The sequence below is a fragment of the Anastrepha obliqua genome, chromosome 5 (assembly GCF_027943255.1).
Source record: "Anastrepha obliqua isolate idAnaObli1 chromosome 5, idAnaObli1_1.0, whole genome shotgun sequence".
NCBI classification, from domain to species: Eukaryota; Metazoa; Arthropoda; class Insecta; order Diptera; family Tephritidae; genus Anastrepha; species Anastrepha obliqua.
This window is the reverse complement of record NC_072896.1, coordinates 37,057,717-37,076,946: the sequence shown is the minus strand read 5'-3', so window position 1 is coordinate 37,076,946 and position 19,230 is coordinate 37,057,717. Positions and strand designations below refer to the sequence as shown.

The 19,230-nt window shown below is 34.3% G+C and overlaps 2 protein-coding genes across 2 annotated transcripts; one reads left to right on the top strand and one right to left on the bottom strand.

Annotated features, from left to right (window-relative positions):
* Nucleotides 1-258: 258 nt before the first annotated feature.
* On the bottom strand, nt 259-5,418 carry LOC129248292 (transmembrane 9 superfamily member 4). The gene is made up of 11 exons (XM_054887783.1): nt 5,284-5,418; nt 4,733-5,124; nt 4,518-4,673; nt 4,348-4,459; nt 4,117-4,282; nt 3,847-4,050; nt 1,529-1,718; nt 1,244-1,471; nt 1,002-1,185; nt 790-928; nt 259-719 (listed from the first exon to the last, which is right to left on the bottom strand). The coding sequence occupies exons 1-11, from the start codon at nt 5,308-5,310 to the stop codon at nt 619-621; spliced, it is 1,899 nt and encodes a 632-aa protein (XP_054743758.1). The 5' UTR covers nt 5,311-5,418; the 3' UTR covers nt 259-618.
* Nucleotides 5,419-7,248: 1,830 nt separating this feature from the next.
* On the top strand, nt 7,249-18,744 carry LOC129247349 (rho guanine nucleotide exchange factor 18). Its single transcript, XM_054886457.1, has 2 exons — nt 7,249-8,228; nt 14,547-18,744. The coding sequence occupies exons 1-2, from the start codon at nt 7,550-7,552 to the stop codon at nt 18,041-18,043; spliced, it is 4,176 nt and encodes a 1,391-aa protein (XP_054742432.1). The 5' UTR covers nt 7,249-7,549; the 3' UTR covers nt 18,044-18,744.
* Nucleotides 18,745-19,230: the final 486 nt, after the last annotated feature.

Below are 19,230 nucleotides of genomic sequence, written 5' to 3'. Positions count from 1 at the left end.
ACACAGTCACCATTATTCAAAAAAAATTAACGCTTGCTCTGTGCTTGGGCAAAGACAAATAAACACAGCACTTGCTTGGTTTACATCTCTGACGCCTACCTCCCTTCTTCGCATGCTTGTATAGTAGATTTATTTTGAATTTCTGTAAAAAATTTTAACTTTTAGAAATTCGAATCCCTCACCGGCGTTTTATATTTTGCATACATATTTAGGTCGCTGTGATAATTATATTTTTATTTCTCAATATTAAACGTCCACTTTTAATTGAGCATATGTGTTCATATATTATATATTAATAAAATAAGCATTGACTTAATAGTTATATAATACATAAACTTTACGAAAATAAACATTTGTAATTAAATAAACTCCAGCAAATTCTTTTCAATTGCTGTCTAGTTAAATAATTCTAAGAAAGATGTACAGAGTCTCCTAGTGTAATAATAGTCAACTAGAATGAGATACATACAAATAGTCATAAATTAATGTTAGAACCTCAAATTTACAGCATTTAAATAGATTCCTAGTCCTATAAATCGCAGAAAAACGCAAAATTATGTGATCAAATGTGTTGTTTCGAGGTTTCATGGAAATTTATATCAGGAAATCAGACAAAAATCAATCTATTTTGACGGCTCCGTATATTTTTCGAATAAAACTATAGGCGGAGAAAAAACCAATTGTTCCCGTTAATAGCCAAAATGTTAATACCATAATGCCTGGAAGGACACAAGAAAATCACTTTTGATCGTATCTAAGCATATAAAAATCTGCTATAAGAACACGTACCTGTGTAACTTAAGTATAAAAGAGTTGGAATAAATTCGGTGATTTCCAATTTTGTAAAAAAGTAGAATATGCTATAAAAAAGAACATATACGGCTGAACCTCCTGAAACAATAAAGCTGCGCCACCACCATCGATAGTCCTGTGCCAAAGAATACATTTTTGTTTGCTTTTTGATTGGGAAAACTCAATGATATTTTACAATAAAAATTTACCTCGCCGCACAGTTGAAAATATGTCATTACGATTGATATTTGACCACAGCTGACGACTAAAATACAAAATACAAGAAATAGAAAGCCGAATAGGTAATAGAACTGATTCTGCCATATAGCCGTGAAGACAAAAAATAGCTCTATAAACACGGCTCCGAAAGGCAAAATTCCAGCCATTAAAGTACTGAAAGATAATATTTAATTATAATAATTGAGATATAGACATGCGTAATATATTATACCTAAGCGCAACATTCATGTACCAGTGCTGTGTCGGCACTTGTCTTGGTATCATATTGGTGCGAACCGGATGTTGATATGGTTGTTTGCGATAGCCGAAGTAATATCCTAAATAAACCAGTGGAACCGATATACCAAACCACAAAAGCAGCAAAGAAATCATTGTTGTGAATGGAACAGCGCCACTTGAGTGTTTGTCCCATATAAAGAAATTTAATATAAAGCCGGTTCTAAAGAAATAACATTAAGTTAAAAATTAATATATCGCATTTATTTTTAAAACATACCCAAACACAATTCCGGGATATAACGTAGCTGTTAAAAATGCCGAACGTTTCCATTCTCGTCCTTTCATAGTTTTATAAAGGCGGGCAGCAAAATAACCGGCAATCGTTCCCATGAAAACGTACATAAAAATGCCTGAAGTCATTAAAGCCCCTCGTGAAGACGGTGACAACATGCCAAGCATAGCAAAGACTACAAAAAACATTTGATTACTATCGAAAAATAATAAATAGCTACAAAGTCAAAGGCATAAAAATATCTTCAAACTATTTGAGTATTTATGTGATTACAGGAGCACATATTTCTGTTTTAAGGGGGTATTATGGTCTAGAAATTTAAAAAATTCGATTCTTTTTTTTGCATATTTTCAAAGTTTAGACCTTCAAAAATATGCCCTTCAACGGATTTTTTATTTTCGGAGATACAGCGGATTTTGTGACGTGGCGTCTAAGCCGAACAATGAACGGCAGATGTTACCGGACAACTTGAGGACTCGTTCTTTCCAGAAAATCTTTTGTATCCCACACAACCTTTATTTATTCTATACATATATACATATATACTTTATACTTCTATAATACCTATGTATATACCTGGAAATATATATATGTATATATATCCAGAGTGAGTGCGTAGTAAATATTATGATCTAAGTTAGTCTATTGGAATTGTTCCTCAAACTTCAAACGCGATTTTCTCAAAACTATTTTTTTTGAGATGGTCATCATGATATCTCAAGTTCTACTTGACTGATCGCTTTGAAGTTTAATAAGAATTTTTTATTATACATCTGTCTATCGCGCCTGCCTCGGATTTTGAAAAATTTAAGTTTGAATTATTTTTAAAAAATTTGAAAAGGTAAAAAAAGGGTAAACAATTTTTTTTTTTTTTCAAGGTGACGCTACTTTGTGAATTTTTTTCTTTGATTTGTCGTAATCCGATCGCGACATCCTAACTAATGAAGACTTTTTTTAATTTGTTTGTTTTAGATCACTACAAGTGTTGGAATCATGCCATCCATGGAACACCGTTTTTTATGTAGCCCCCACCCCGCCGGCCTGGAATTCCACGATTTTTTAATTATTTTTTTTATTAATTTTTTTTTTATACTTTTCCAATATTAATAAAAACCATAAAAAAATGGATAGTAAAAATGTTTTTAATTTTTTTTATCTTAGTTTTAAAAATATCTAAAATTAATGCGTCTAGACCAGAATACCCCTTAACATTGATATATTATTGCTGAATTGATAATTGTTTTCAGTTAACTTAAATACATTGTTTTGTTAAGACAATTTAAAAAAAATACAAAACTATAAAAAGAATTTTAGAATTTATTTAAAATTTTTTCCAAAACTTGTAATGCAGAATTTAGCGCTGCTCCCTAATTTTAATTTAAGGGCGAAATGTTCCGTATGAGATTGTAAATGTTTGAAGCATAATAACTTGTTGGTTTATGAAATTAGGAGAACATTTTAAAAGCAAACTTTCAACGATTTGCAAAGCGTTTGAGATTGATGAAGGAAAATAGATATTTTAGGGGTACAATTCTGCGTAACTGACCTTACGACGGTGGGTCAGTTTAGTATCAACAAATTTTAAGCAAACATACACACTATCTCGATTTTCGTTCAAGATCACCGTTACTCTGACAGTCGGTGCTACGCTTTCCGAACGACCCGATTTTAAATCCGGCTAAGAATTGTCACTTCGGCAACATTCCCAAAAAATATATATGTTTTATGTTTTAATTTATAATAAATTATTTGATATTTTGTTCTGAATTCAAACCTAAAACTTCTGACTTTTTACAAATATTGAATTTCATATTTACAAAGGGACTAGGGCTGCCGTTATTATGGAACACGAAATGGTAGGAAAGGTTTTTTCTAATAGTGGTCGCCCTTGGCCGGCAGTGACAAACCTCCGAGTGTAGGCGGCACAAAAATGTAGGTGTCTCCATTTGTAGGAAAACAAAAAGACGCACACCACAAATCGAAGCAGAGTTCGGCCAAACGCAAAAAAGGGTGTAACCAACTATTATGCATAAGTAGATACATATATATGTATGTATAAGAGTAGTATTATAGTTAATGGTAATAGAAATGGTCGTATGTTCGCTCGAAAAGTTGTATGTATCTTATTTAATTGTGTTAGAAAATTTACTTTTGCCAATTAATATAATAAAAAGTAACCAATAAATATAACAATTGCGTAATTGGTTACAAATTAAAAAAAAAGAAAACAATCTGAGGTACTTTAAACAAATGGAAACCAATAAGAATAAAAAAAAGTTAATTATTATCTCCATTCTACTTACATATTGTTATTAATGCCATAAAAAATATCTGTATTCCGCTACCAATAACGGCTGAAAATAATCGCGTGTTTTTTGGAGGACGAAAAACATCACCGTGTACCAACTTCCATCCTGTTTCCTCCAACGTGTCCTCTATGTTGTCATCGGTGTTGTATCGGGCGATATCTCGACGTAGCGTTCTAATCATGATCATGGTTAATATACCTACAATAGGATTTTATCAGTAATTTTCTCAAGTTTAAGAAACTGAAATTAGTGAATGATATTTACCCGAAAGGAAAAATACGACTACAAGAGAGTTGATAATACTAAACCAATGAATTTGCACGTCCCTCATACCAAGATAGATATCCCATCGGGATGCCCAGCTTACTTTCGACTCCTTCCATTCGACGGAATAGGTAAAATATAGTTGCGTGTTTGAGTTCGGATTTACCTAATATATTTTAATAAATTTTAAGTTTTAGTACCATGCTGAATTCAAAAAATAATTCTCGTCACCAATTGTGGTCTCGCATTATCTGGAAAATTGCAAGAATCTCCCTCAAATTTCATTTCTTTATAGTTGACTGAAGCTGTTTCTACTTCGAAACCAACTACACGGTATTTGTTTCTGTTTCAAATGCGAATTAATTCATATGTGTTTTTATTTTTGAAAAACAAATACTCACTTCGCGTGCATATGGTATGAGAGAATAAACTTCAGGTGATTGTTTATATAAATGTCTCCATCAACTTGTCCTAACCGGTACCCGTGTTCATATGTTATTTCATTGGGATTATTAGGACTTACGATTCTAGTAGCAACCGGTAAATTATCTACGAGTCTGAAATAAAATGTTTTATAGTTAATTCCCTTAAGACGCCTTATATAATAAGAACTCACAAATGGACGAAATATTCGTGTTCTATCCGCTCAGCAACTATTGCAGATTGATATTTGTCCCAATTCATGGGCTGATCCTTTTTATTGCATAGCAGTTTGCAGTTAATATTTTCAGCCATACGCACTTCATAAGGCGTATTTACTATTCGGTCCCCACGTAGAACTTCACCCAAATTTTCAGATTTATAAATTAAGGTTCCGTTCTTTGGCAAACAAAACTGAAGTGAATAATATTGGTAAGGCAATTGGGTGCGACTGCTCGTCATTTTTACTGCTTTTACATCGATTTTTTGACCCATCGAAAACTCTACGGGCGCAACGCCCGGCACGTAAAAACATTCCGCCAGAGAAACCGCAGCCAAGAATAACAGAAGCCGCACCAGTACAGGGCTCTAAGGAAAAAGTATACTTAGAAAGTCTCTTCTTAACAATTGAAAAAAATATCAATGAAAATTTGTGCAAACAATAAACGCTTGACGCGTCAGCTAAAATAACTTCTATACGGAAGTCGCATTAATTATGAGCTTGCAAAGATATTTTACAACACATACCCTCATCTCCACACTACTTTTAAGCATTTGTCAAAGAATAATCTTTAATAAATGATCTATTTCGTATAATATCGCAATTGAAAAAACTTTTTTACATTCTTCTTCTTCTAAACGTGGCTATTCAAAATTAGAATATTCGTAGATCTAATTGCAAAAATTAAACAAACAAAGCAAATAGCAATCGCTTATAGAGCAGTTACACATTGACTTTATTTAGCGCCACTTGACACTTTTTAATAGGATTCCCAGCAAGGTGACTTCGGTAGGTAAACAGCAATATTTACATATATATCATTTTTGCAATTTGCTGGTTTGAGAGTTCAAAATTCAATGAGATCGTTAACAGATAAACAAGACGACAATAAAGAAGCAGGGCACCCTAACATTCAAACACCAAGTCGCAAGAAAAGAAACAAATTAGTTTCTATATTGAAGTCGCCTTTGTCAAAATCCTCTAATTCGGATGTAATTGTGAATTTAGGAACTATAATCATTGTATGATACATTGATGAGAAAATATCCTGTTTGGGTGACAATTTTCTCAGAGGCTCCTGTTATTTAAATAAATTTATTAAGTAAATCATGTTCTTTTTTGATTTTTGTTCAACCCTTCAACAGAACACAAAAAATAGTAAAAATGGATCTTACGAATCAGAGATGGTGTTTACATGAAATCCATTTTTAAAAGCTGAAACGATTTCCACTAAACTACGTTTAAAAATGAGCTTCATGTAGACCCCATTTCCACTGATTTCTCGAAAACTTTTGACAGAGTTTTTCACTCAGTTTTAGTGCAAAAACTGTAGAACATTGGTTTTCACTCGGTTTTCCTAACTTGCTTAAAATCTTATATCTCTAATAGAATTTTGATTGTTGTAATTGATATACCGATGCCCTTAAACTTTTCATAAAACATACATCCGACATCGTCGAGTTGCATCATGATTTAGACTATCGCGCTTGGTGGACTACTTCAATAAGTTAGCTTTAAATCAAAAACCAAAAAATTCTTCTATATCACCATATCTATGTATTTAATCATTATATTATGCCTTCTTTATACAATATCTTAAATAATCAACTTGACACAGATAAAGACCTTAGCGAAATAGGTATTATCTCTGATAATTCCTTTTTTTTTTGTTAAATAAATTTTGTTATTTGGTTCCGAAGACTTAAAGTAACTTAGCTTTCCTTCGTATTTATGTAATGGATTTCAGGGATCGCTATACTAGGAAAGTACTTTTTAATATATTGGTTCGCTCAAAATTAGAATATGCTATTTGGAACCCAATTTGTGCTGGTCATGGTACAAGAGTCGAAAGAATACAAAGCGAATTCCTTAGTTTTGTCCTTCAACCTCTTAATTTTTCTGAACACCATTACTGTAGATGGCATGTGGCATTTCACCGCATGACTTTTAATAAAAAAATTCGTACTAAACAAAACATTAAACAAAATATTTAAAAAATGGCGGTAAATCAATCTATTTGCTGTTTTTGTGCGCTAAAAATAAAGAAACACTTCTTTTTTATATTTCTCTCTTGATTGTATAATGTTGCAAAACAAAGATTTCGCATAAATGAGAATATAACTTTCAAAATACCAAAGTGTCAGTTAATTGTACGCGATAAATTTAATACATAAGCAATGCAATTAATTGATTGAGGGTTGTGGTGAGCGGTCTGCATTTGCATTATATTGTAAGAGATGATTTGCAATCAACATCCGCAATCGAGCAGGGGATATTGACAATCAAGAAACTTATAAACAAATGTTTTTTTTTCTGTCTTGATGTCACTCAGTTGTCAACTTCGGCGAAAGTAAAGTGGTGGTTTCTGCTTCTGTATTCTCCACATCGCAATAATTATGAAAATCAAGTCATGTCTCGTGCAGACCCAGTCTTAAAAAATTGCATCAGCAACACTTTTTGTAACCTGTCAATGAGAATAATAATGGAAAGCAAGAAAATTAAAGAGTATTGGTTTGTGTGTTTGTTTCTGTGGAGGAAAAAATTTCTTCATTAGATAAAATTAAAAACAAGGCGAATTCATTCAGGAAAAGGGAGATTTGTGAATGCAGAATATAAAAAGTTGGTTTTATATTTGTCAAACTGATAGTGTGGCTTATTTTCGAAATATTAGTGATTCGTCTTTTTGCCCCATTTAGTGTACATATTACAACGAATGATTTGTAAATTTATTCTGTGTAATATTGTGGTATGCCTTTCCAAGGTATAGAAGAAAAATAAGGGCTGAACCCTAATATGGCAACGAATGACAATGATATTGAAAATGATGTGGTTACAGATTTCATAAATTCCAATATCTCTTTAAATACTGATCTCATAAATTCTATGAATGAATTAAATTTGCAAAGTCACTTACAAAATACCAACAAGGGTCTTTTAACAAGTCAACAGCGTCCCTATTGTGAAAGCCAAAATTATTGCATTCCTATTATTAACACTCCACCAGTTCTCTCAGCTAATATCACCACCAACAATAACATGATTCCTACAATAAATGTAACGCCTCATAGTCCGGCCTCAGTAACCAAATATAACAACATTTTCGAAGACACGCTTAATCAATTGCAAAATATACGTGAGACTGTGGTTCAAATGAAAAATTGCAGTGCTCACATGCACGATGGCTTTAACAGCTTTGGACCTATTCATGCTGCTATTTTAAGCGCCTCTTTACCAGATCTTAACGCTGTAAATACTAGCGTTAATGGAACACATACCGCCTGTCATTATGTTAGATGGATGCCGCAGCAACAGCAATACGTTCCTATGAATGAACGTCGTAGATCCTGGACTACCATTGACGATCTGAATATAACAAATAAAAGCATCAGTCTATCCAGCTTAGACAGTGAAGAGCCTGAGACGATTTGTGCTACAGATCAGCGCCGACGATCCGCTAGAAATAGCACTGGAGGTAAGCCTATACAGCCACGACATTTATCCATAAATTTCCTTGCAGTTTAGAAAATTTGATTTGCTCCTTTATTTCCACTACATTACAAAAAATAGTTATAATAATAATGAAAAATAATTATTACACTCAAGGTAATACCACCACCATTTATAACTAAAATATGGTCGTATACTATTACAAACCTCTATAAATCCCCTTTTCAGTCAGAAGCATTGCAATTATTTTCCTTGATTTCAGATTTTAAATGTTTATTTTAGGTACATACCTATGTATCTAACTCGACTAGACACACAACATACGAGTGCCCTTTTTCAATTTCGTTACGTAGTGTTATTAAGCAAAATGTTCTCTTGAAATTCTACATGGCAAATTATAGGTAACTGTAGAATACATATACACATGGTTGTTCGTAAACAAAAAACGAAAACAAAACTCTGTTGTTGTTGTTTTAGCAGCATAAACATTCTCTATACATATGTATACAGGGAATGCTGCTGAAGTGACAGTCCTTGGCCGGATATAAATCCGCGTCATTCCGGTTACGTAGAACCGACTGGCGTGGGAACGTAAACAAAACTCTCAAATAAACTGGTTCTGTAAAATTCACTGAGAGCAAGTTAGCGGTTCACGAACCGTACAATCTTCTGTACTCTCTCGTCCGAGGCAGGCTAATTCTATGATTACGAGTATTACTACAAAAAGACAAAAAAGCGTATTAATGACAGAAAAATGTATATTATTTGCAATAAGTAAATATCTATGTTAGGCATACAAACACTATTTGTATATTACGCACATTTGTTAAATATATTATAGTCACTTTAGCTATAACCATGATTCAATAATAAAGGGCTTACTCAGTAAAAAACTTTATCGTCCTCTTGGTAAATCGGCTCCCTTAGCAAGACACTGGGGTGTCTTAGAAAAAACATTTTATATCTATGTCAGTATGACGACATGCAATACATCTCGTCATACCGCTTAAATCAGGACATTATAAAGCAATTTTGTAGGGAAATGCGCGCGAAAAGTGGACTTTTTGACAACTCGAGCCCAATGCTATATTTATACACTGCATTGTTTTTCTTATTTGCAATGTTTAAACACCACCTTAATCAAAAAGTTCCCGGAATACGTTCTGGAACTCTATTTTCGCTATAGCCATCAGAGCCGTCTTAGATTTTTCCATTACTTCTTTTCGGTTGTTAAAATGCGTTTTTTGACTTGATGAAAGAGAAAAAACCGCAGAGAATTCCATAGCTGTTAGATGGTATTCGTTTCGTTCTTGCTCAGAAATTCACGGATAATGATGACACTGTGCGACGGTGCATTCTCATGATGCAAAACCAACGAGTTGTTTTCTCATAAATTCTTTCTTTTTTGGCGAATTTTTTTACGCAAACGTCTCATAACGCCCAAATATTAGTCCTTATTAACCAAATCATTAACTTCAATGTCCTGAACGGATCCATAAGCAATATTCAAGTCTTCTGCCAGCTCTCTGGTGGTTAATTTGCGGTTATTGATCAACTTTTCTTTCACTTTTTTGATGTTTTCATCATTCATCAATGTCGACGGCTTGCCACTACGTTTGCCATCCTCGGTGGGCTCTTCTGAACGATCTCTTCTGATGCCACTTGTAAACGGCTGTTTTCTTTAGACTATCATTATCCAAACAGTTTCTTAACATTTCTAAGGTTTTCGCAACATTAAATCCATTGTCAACGAAAAATTTAATACAAACTCGTCGCAAATTCAAATCCATTTTTAAAATTTTACGATATCAAAAATACGTGCAGAGGTAGGCTCATTGAAGGCGGAACTTTTTATCTAACACTTTACTTTACAGGGAGAAATATCTTCGCAATTGTAAGGAGCTTATCTGTGCTCAAGTATTTCCTCTGAAGTATATTACAATGAAAACCACACTTCGTCCTTGCAGGAAGCTACCAATCTTTTTGCTGATTTCTTCAGTTTTAACTTCGTTTGCAGCCTAAATCCCTTGCAAATTTTATCCCTACTGCAACATTTGTTTACGCTTGATGATATGCTGAACGGTATTCTGCACATTAAGTCGACTACGCAAACCGATGTTGACGGGTTATCATCTTTCCTTTTTAAAAATTATTCCGTCTTTGCTTATCCACTACTATTACTTTTTATTATCATTGGGACTGGTGTATTTATTGATGCTTGGAAAGCTACCTTTATTAACTCTCTTAAAAAAAAAATTGAGCCTTACTCTTTGTTGATTTTATGAAATACGTTTGTGAATGCTTTACAGATTCCAATTATCTTTTATATACGGACGACTTAAAAATCTCGATTCAAACTTGAATATGCGGTCTTCATTTGGAGACCTTATCTGATTTTCATATTAAAAGGCTTAACCAAAAGGTATTTGTTCGCTTTTCCCTCCGTCTCCTGAATTTTGTGCACAAAACCTCATCATATAGTGCCAGATGTAAGCTAATTAATTTAATGATTTTAAACTGTATACAGGAAAACTGTTCTCTTCCTCTAATTTGTCTTTGGTGTTATTAATGGGATAATTGATTGCCACTTTTTTTTAGAATGCACACATTTTCACATCCCCCAAAGCTGTCTTCGCAAGAATGAATTTTTTTCTTCAAGAGTCTTAAGAAAACTGACTTCTTTCTCAAGGTCGTTTTATTTTCGTCCAATTATAAATTTATAACATTCTTAAACGAATTTTACAGATAATTTGAATTGTTAACAATAGTAGTAGTATTTATTGCAAATAAAATAAAATATACAAAATTTGCAATTTTTTTATTGTTATATTCAGAAAAAAAAAATATTTACAATAATTTAATGACAATGGCATGAGCCGTCTGTCGATTTATTTTTCGTGCAAAACAATTATTCGGTTTACGGTTTTTAAAACCAGTTAAACTCTTTTGTTAAGTAATCTCTGTATCTAGAGGCATATTTAATGAAACGCAAAAGTTTATCCCAATGATCATTTTCCCTATTGAGAATTTCAATGAGTTGTGAATCATTTAAGGTAAATTTTCCGAAAAAGACTCTTCTACATTCTCTTAATATTGGGCAGCACGCAAGGAAATGTTTTCAAGCTCGCCTAAATTCCACATTGAGCAAGTTTTATTTTCTGAGTCAAATCTGTTGTTATTTAAAATTATCATGTCACTTCTAGCCCTCATTATTCACATGCTTGATTCTATATCGTATTTTTTTAAATAAACCAGACCTTTTGACCAATCTAATTCCATATATATCCTACTAGTACTTAAGGCTTTTTGTATGTACACACTCATCCTAGCCTGGTTGTGGTTTGTTAAAAGCAATTGTGCATCTTCTATTCAGCTTTCTGATTGTATGTTATCTATTCGCCAAATGACATCGTTTTACTAAACAAGTTCTTTAGATCTCTAATCCAGAAGACTTCTTTCTTTATAACAATTTTGGACAGATAATGTGGCAGCCGATTTTCTGAGTACATAAACAAAATTCTGTGCATATACTTAAGGAACAGTTCTAAGGTCAAAATCACAAATCATTTTCTTGCATGCCGGTTTCCAAAAAAAGTATTTAGGCATATGTGATGGTAGCTTTAGAATTTGCTTTACAAAATACTTTTGCAATATATCAACTTCTTCAAACCACCCAAAAACCCCACACTTGTGCTGCGTATGATTGTATTGAACGACAATCTACAAGAAAAAGTTTCCATTTAGCTTCAATTGAAATTTCTTTCTTTTTTAAAAGACAAGCCCACGAAGCATTAATACCATTTTTTGCTGCAGTTGTTCTGTTTTCAACATGTTTTTTAAAATTCATTTGAGGTGTTTTTTCCACTCCTAAGTAAGTATATCGAAACGCAGTCTGTATTTCTTCCTTACTATAATACCATTTCTGCTCTTTACTAAGCTACCACCTCTTCTGAACACCATTATTTGAAACTTTGAGCGATTTACTTGAAGATTCCACAGGTTGCAGTAGCTTTCAAGGTTATTAATCATCACTTGTAGTTTGCCTGGGTCATCCGCTAACAAAATTATATCATCCGCATACATTAGAAGTCGAATATTTTTCCCTTCTATGTTTAATCCTCCTTCTAAGCTGCCATGTAAGTCGTCATTCCATATAACTGTCTTTGTATCGCTGTATATACTCTCTATGAACTTCACTAGTTTCGTGACAATCGATTCAACGTTACCGAAATGGCCCGGATTTATAACCGGCCAAGGACTTCAACTTCAGCAGCATCCCCATTCATGCTTCTACAACAACAACAAACAATGGAAATAACTTCTTCGCGTGCAACAGAGTGAACTTCCACTACACTCCGGCATATTTTATGCCGAATTAAGTGCCATAATTGTGCGCCATTCAATATGCAACAAAACAAAATTCTAGAACACTTACTGATCAGATTGCAGCTTGTAATTTAGTTTTCAGAGTTTCCAAAAAAAAGTCAGGCTTGCTTGTATTTGTATTGAGGTTATTGACTTGGATGCTAGCTTGACAACTACGAGTATTGCTCGCGTCTTGGAAGTCCTGGTAAAGTGCTTCAACTTACAGTGCTGTTGCTGATGTCCATCCGTAGATTGTGATACCATATTGTAGAATGTTAATTGTTAGGCCCTGGTATGTTGATAGCTGTTTCTACAAGTCTATGTGGAACTTTGGTTTTAAGGGAGCGAATTAGTTTCATTAGGTTATTCGCTTTATTAAGATTGTTCACAACGTGTTTTTTATGTTCATTCGATAGTAGCGTTTTCGCAAATGTTATACCTGGCATCCTAATACTATTTATGATCTGGATGTAGTTCTGTCGTAATTATTTATTTTCTGGTCCAGGTAGTCTACGTGATTACTGACTTCGCATTGAGTGCCTGAGTATTTAGCTAGAATGTTAGTCGGAGGAATACGAGGCTCAAGTTTCAAAGTGCGTAAAGCAAATCTTAAAAGTGTTTTCTGTACACGGTCAATTATATTTTTGTAAATCTGATTTTTAGGACCCAAAAAAAGAAACCACATGTTCTAAATAGTAATAAAATATAGGCATGAATATTAACTAAAAACTACTTTCTGCGACCGTAATTTTATGTGTCCACAACTGTGTATGTGTATTTAGTTTTTTTGGGAACTTATCTTGCTGCATTATTCAAGATACTCTATGGGTTGATGTCGAAATTCTGTATGTACAAAATTCTAAAAACAAAATTCTGCTTCAGTTTTCCTTGGGGCAATATGGCCTTAGTTGCCCAGCCCCAACATATACTTTACAAATTTATTTATAAAGTATAGAATAAATAAATAAATAAATAAAATTCTGCTTTTTAAAATTCTGCTTTTTTGAAAACCTGCTTTTTTAAAATTCTGCTTTCTAAAATTATGCTTTCAAAATTCTGTATTACAAAATTCTGTATTAAAATATAACGTTAACAATGTTAAAGAGCAAATGTAATTATTTAATTTATTATTATTATTATTTTTTATTATTATTCGAGATATTAAATAAAAAAATAAAAAAAATAATAATAATAATATTTTTTTCTTCAGTTTCGATAGAATCCACAGTGCTTTTGCGTAGAACGCTTTAAAAAAATAACCCTCATCAGTCCGACTCCGGCTACGCAATCCACAGTATTTTTGCGTACAACTCTTCTAAAAAAAACGAACAGCTGCGAAGAATTATTAAGAAGAGAAATGAATTAAGTCACACTACATATTTGAAAAGAATTCCAAAAAATATTGTAATTGGCTAAACTAAAATATTGTTATCGCTTAAACATATATGTACATATGTATATTTATGGCATAAATGTTTATTTTGTTACTTCTTGTATGACGAAAATCACAAAACTTGAATAAAGCAGAATTTTTCGCATTAAACATGCAGAATTTTGAAAAAGCAGAATTTTAGAAAGCAAAATTTTAAAAGGCAGAATTTTAAAAAAGCATAATTTTAAAAAGCAGAATTTTTTTGCAATTAAATAATTTTGTCACCCAGAATTTTGTAATACAGAATAATGACACGCTCCCTACTCTATCTAATGTTGCGTCTACTTTATGGGAAACAATCGGGGCGAAAATTTTTATTTTTTGTTGATCGCAATATTGCTGCCATATGGCGTGGTAAAAGTGAGGAATTAGGGCACAATTTTTCAAAGATGATCGCAGTTGTGTAATGTTTCCTATTTACTTACTTCATTTTAAGAGCATTTCATCGGCAAAATTTATTGAAGTAACTCAACCGCACACGTACTGCTTCGCTATTTCTCTGAATTTAATATATTTTAATATTATATTATATTTAATTCCTTTTAGGCATATCAACACATTCGCTAAATGAGGCAGAGTTGGCTCGCGATTTTCAGCGTATTGCAGCAAAGCGTAATCTCGCAACAGAAGTTCGTATTCCATTGCAAAAAAGCATATCTACTTCATCGATTGTTGCTAAGGAGGAGATAAAAGCACGCCATCTCTATGACAGTGAGGATGAAAATCAAAGTCTTTTGCGTGCTCATGTAAAAATTGAGGCGTACGAAAATGTCGAGAAACGCCGTAAGCGCGGATCTCTCTTTTTTCGCAAAAAAAAAGATAAGGGCAAGGTGAAGTCAGGAGCGCAAACTGGAACGTGCGATGCATGTGGTAGTAACATATCAATCTTAAATATTAAGGAACATCAAATGGAATGCAAAGGAAAAAAATCAGGTGCTAGTAGTGGTCAAAAAATGATATTAGTCGGCGTAAAAAAGGGTTCCGATAAAGCGGAAATCGGTCAAGATTATTACGATGGAGTTGATCAAGCCGGAAATCTAAACGATGATAGTCCCTTAATCCGTTCAGAATTTCTTAACGACCCTCCCATTGAAGTACAAGATCTCGGTGCCGATCCTATACTGGGAATTGCAGCTGAGGAGCATGACTCATGGTCGCCAAGCGTACCAAAAGAAGTATTGAAGTCGCTCAAGGAAAAACAGATTAAAAGACAGGAGCATATTTATGAGTTTATCATGACTGAAAAGCATCATTGTCAGACCCTGCTTGTTATGCAAAAGGTTTTCGTTGAAAGCTTAGAACGCCACTTCCCCTCATTAAATATTAATTATATGTTTCCCCGTTTATCCGAATTAACCGAGTTACATATAAGTTTTCTGAAAAAACTGCGTCAAAAGCAAAGGGAGCAATATGTCGTTGACAGTATTGCTGATATATTGCTAAATTTTTTTTCTCTGGAAAAAGCGCAGCATCTGAGATTGGCATATGGTGAATTTTGTGCTAACCACCGGACAGCACTAGAACATTTCAAGGCGTGCATGACCAGCCGTGACCAAACGTTTGCTGAGTGGTATAAACATTGCTTATCCAACCCACTGCTAAAAAAGAAAGGAATACCAGAGTGTATACTCTTTGTTACACAGCGCCTTACCAAGTATCCTTTGCTAATTGAGCCACTTCTTAAAAGTGCTCGGGAGGATAAGTTGGAAACAGATAAGTTGCAGCATGCGCTTAATCTTGTAAAGGCCTTACTTATAGACGTTGACGCATGCGTTGCAGAGAAAGAGTTACAAGAAAGGCAACTTGACATTTTCAATCGCGTCGACCCGAAATCATTCACTATTTATAAAAATAAGCCCTTCCGCAAATCAGACATCGGTGTTGAATCACGTCGCCGACTGAAATTTGAAGGGCTTGCTACTTTAATGCAAGGACGTTCTAAAATGCAGTTGGTATTAGTTGTTGTACTTACCGATTGTCTATGCTTTCTTTGTGAAAACTCAGCTCATAACAAGTACACATTCTTTACACCAGAACATAAGGCAGGCGTAGTGCCATTACAAAAGTTACTGATACGTGAGAAAGCGGGAACTGAAGCACGAGGCATCTATATAATTTCATCAAACCCATCTTTTCCAGAAATGTACGAATTAAAGGTGCAGCAACCGAAGGATAAAAATACCTGGATACAGTCAATACGGCAGGCTGTGCTGGAATGTCCATCCTCGGATGTAATTGAAACTGAAGATCTTACAGCCGAGGAAAAGCTGCGTATTGGAGTCAGCAAACGTGACCTTATTGATAAGATAAGACAGAAAGATATTGATCATGCAATTTTACTCGAGGATAAGATTTTTCTCCAATTAAATTTGCTTAAAGAACAAAAGCATTTTTCTGAAGTGAATGTTTCATGTGGACCGAATAACAGCAGTTTTAGCGGCAGTGGTGCTTATGTTAATGGAAGTACTGCTAATGCATCAAATTTTCTTGCTACTTTTGGTTCGTACAAAGATTTGGTTGGTGTGGACTGCAATACAGTAGAATTGTGGAAATTTGTGTTGAACATGGTGCAAAGCATTAGTCAGTTGGCCGCTATGGTATACACGGCATCTACTGGTTTACCGGTATCGCGTTCTGTAAGTTCGGTTGGTGAAAAACAAAGTGAAAATTATGCGTCACCTACGTTACCTAAACGGGCTGAAACTTTTGCTGGTTTTGATGAAAAACGTGGAAAAAATAACTTTTCATGTCGCGATGCTTCAAAAATGTCAGCACTGCAAACACTAACACCGCGGCTTCAAGAACTTGAAGAGAAACTTGATTCAAAAACTACTGGTTCATCAGTGGTCGCTTTGAAGTTACAAACCGCAGCTAGTGAAACGCAATCTACGAGCGGACATACAGCGACACTTGGAAGTGAAGAAATTGCTATCAAGGACCATAATTATGCCGCATTACAAATATCACATCACCTTCATACCCTGCTTTGTATAGTATCACAGCAAATGACGACCATACACAGCTTGCAACTGCAGTTGGCATTGTATCGGGAGAGTCCGCGCGGCGCTTACACTCATAATGATCAACTAGAAGAACTACGAAATTTGCAAGACAAATTACAAGAAGAAAAGACTGCGTGGCTTCGCCAGAAAGAGCAACAAGAGCTAGAATTAAATGAAAAACATTCGCAGCAAATAAAACTTCAAGAACAAATCAAAGCCGAACAGGAGGATATCAAACAACAGAGAGAACAACTTTATCGTAAAATGGAGTTACTTTCAAATCAGGGATTGCTACTATCGCCAAACACTCCGTTGTTGATTAATAGCCCATCTTTGCCTGTTGCTCCCTCTTCTACTGATGATACACACGACAGTCATGACAGTACACACTTACAAAGCGATTCATCAACGCCAACTGCATTACCACAGAGCACTGTTGATCGACGGAAAGACAAATGGCGGACAGCTTCGACAATCTCTAAAACTCCGCCTGTTAATTTACTTAGCGCTAATAATGCGCCAAAAATAAACCACACTGGCATTAAACAGAAAATTCCAATGAAATTGTCTTCCCTCTCGTCAAGCACATCTTTAGGTTCTTCTGGCAGCAGTAAAATAGACAAATCAGCCAGCTTCAATGCGAGCGCCTCACAACAAATGAGTTGCACTCAAATGCTGCCACTCAAGTTGGCAGATAAACGTTCGTCTACATCAAATTTTAGTACATCACAAAATGCGCACCAAATCGTTCCCCAACACGCACGCACTGGCAGTTCGCCTGCAATTATTCAACATCCCAATACAAGAACAGCAACCTCACCACCACCATCTACTGTGAGCGTAAACCGTACTGATTCCACGTCTACACTCACTTTTGGCCAGCGACAAACCAACACAAGTACAACACCAATATCCTCGCGTATTCCACAAACATTGTCGACGTTGGAGAATAGCGGTGGCTCGTCAGTTGGTACAAATCCATTTAACCTGCATAAGAAAAATAATAACACAAAACCGGATGAAGAAGAAATTTACTTCTGACGCCCATTTTCGCCAGAAATTGAAATTTAAGTGTAAGCTGAAAATACATTCCACTATATGTCTAAGCTCAAAAACGAAATCTTACTAGCGTTTAAGCTAAATAATCTATTGTATGTGCTTAGTAGCAAAGTTGACAAAATACATGTTCACCAACGCATTACATGTATCCCTACTTAACATATGTATGTGCATATGTATATTGTAAAAATCGGTACGATTATGTACATATATTAGAATTCACGTACTTGAAATGTGATGTTTGAAGATTTCGGTTAGCTTGCAGTAATAAAAGCAAAATTATTTAACTTAAAACCATATAAAATTCCTTTCACGAATTTCTGCATTATTGTTATTAATTACTAAGTCACATTATGTTTTTTTTTTTCGTTTTTTCGTATTATAACTAATACATAATAAATTGTATATACAGGGTGATCCGAATATAGGTATCTTTTTTGAGCTACATTGTTTTGACAGTGACACCTTCTTATCTCCAAAATCTTCCGTCAGCCAGTATCATACCTGTGCGTAACGAGAATGAATGTCCTTACGCTTGAATAACGTTATGAAAAATTGCAAACTCAGTTTCAAAGTAAATGCTGTGTTGCCCACATCGCGCACTTATTGAAAAGAAGCTGTGGGCGATGGACACTGTGATTTGACGGCTATGTTAGTAAATACAATTGGTGCAGAGAAAAATGGTTTGGTAGCATGAGTTTTCCGAATTTTCGTCGGTAATTCATACGGATATTCCAGAAATAATACTGAACCTTATGCTGAATATTATAATTTTGTTCTCTTAACGGTTGTATGTAACAGCTTAAAATAATAAAATAGATATAGACATATATAGTATGTACCGAAATGTTCAGAATAAGAAGAGGAGTCGATTCGGCCATGTGTATCTATCGGTCTGTGTGTCCGCTCCTGCGCACGATAACTCGAAACTTGGTACGCGTATTACTCTTTTAATAAGAGAAGATTACGCTAGTAGTAAAGCTTAAAGCTTAGGATTTGGGGTTATATGGTTTTTGTTGTAGAAGGAACTATACTGTTATAAAACTTAAATTAAAACAAACAAAAAAAGTAAAACTTGGTAATAAGTCGCGCTCCGTGCATGTATATCATTTTTCGTTTAAGGTTAAAAATGTTAAGAACGCATCAACAATACGTTTTGTTGTGGGAAA

What these genes read in the sequence shown, in the direction of transcription:
- LOC129248292 (XM_054887783.1), bottom strand. Translation starts at nt 5,310, where the DNA reads ATGCTTAAAAGTAGTGTGGAGATGAGG. An exon ending in ATAATGCGAGACCACAATTG is followed by an intron (nt 4,283 to 4,347) that starts GTGACGAGAATT and finishes AAAATATATTAG; the next exon opens with GTAAATCCGAACTCAAACAC. An exon ending in ATTTTCAACTGTGCGGCGAG is followed by an intron (nt 929 to 1,001) that starts GTAAATTTTTAT and finishes TCTTTGGCACAG; the next exon opens with GACTATCGATGGTGGTGGCG.
- LOC129247349 (XM_054886457.1), top strand. Translation starts at nt 7,550, where the DNA reads ATGGCAACGAATGACAATGATATTGAAAATGATGTGGTTACAGATTTC. An exon ending in CGCTAGAAATAGCACTGGAG is followed by an intron (nt 8,229 to 14,546) that starts GTAAGCCTATAC and finishes AATTCCTTTTAG; the next exon opens with GCATATCAACACATTCGCTA.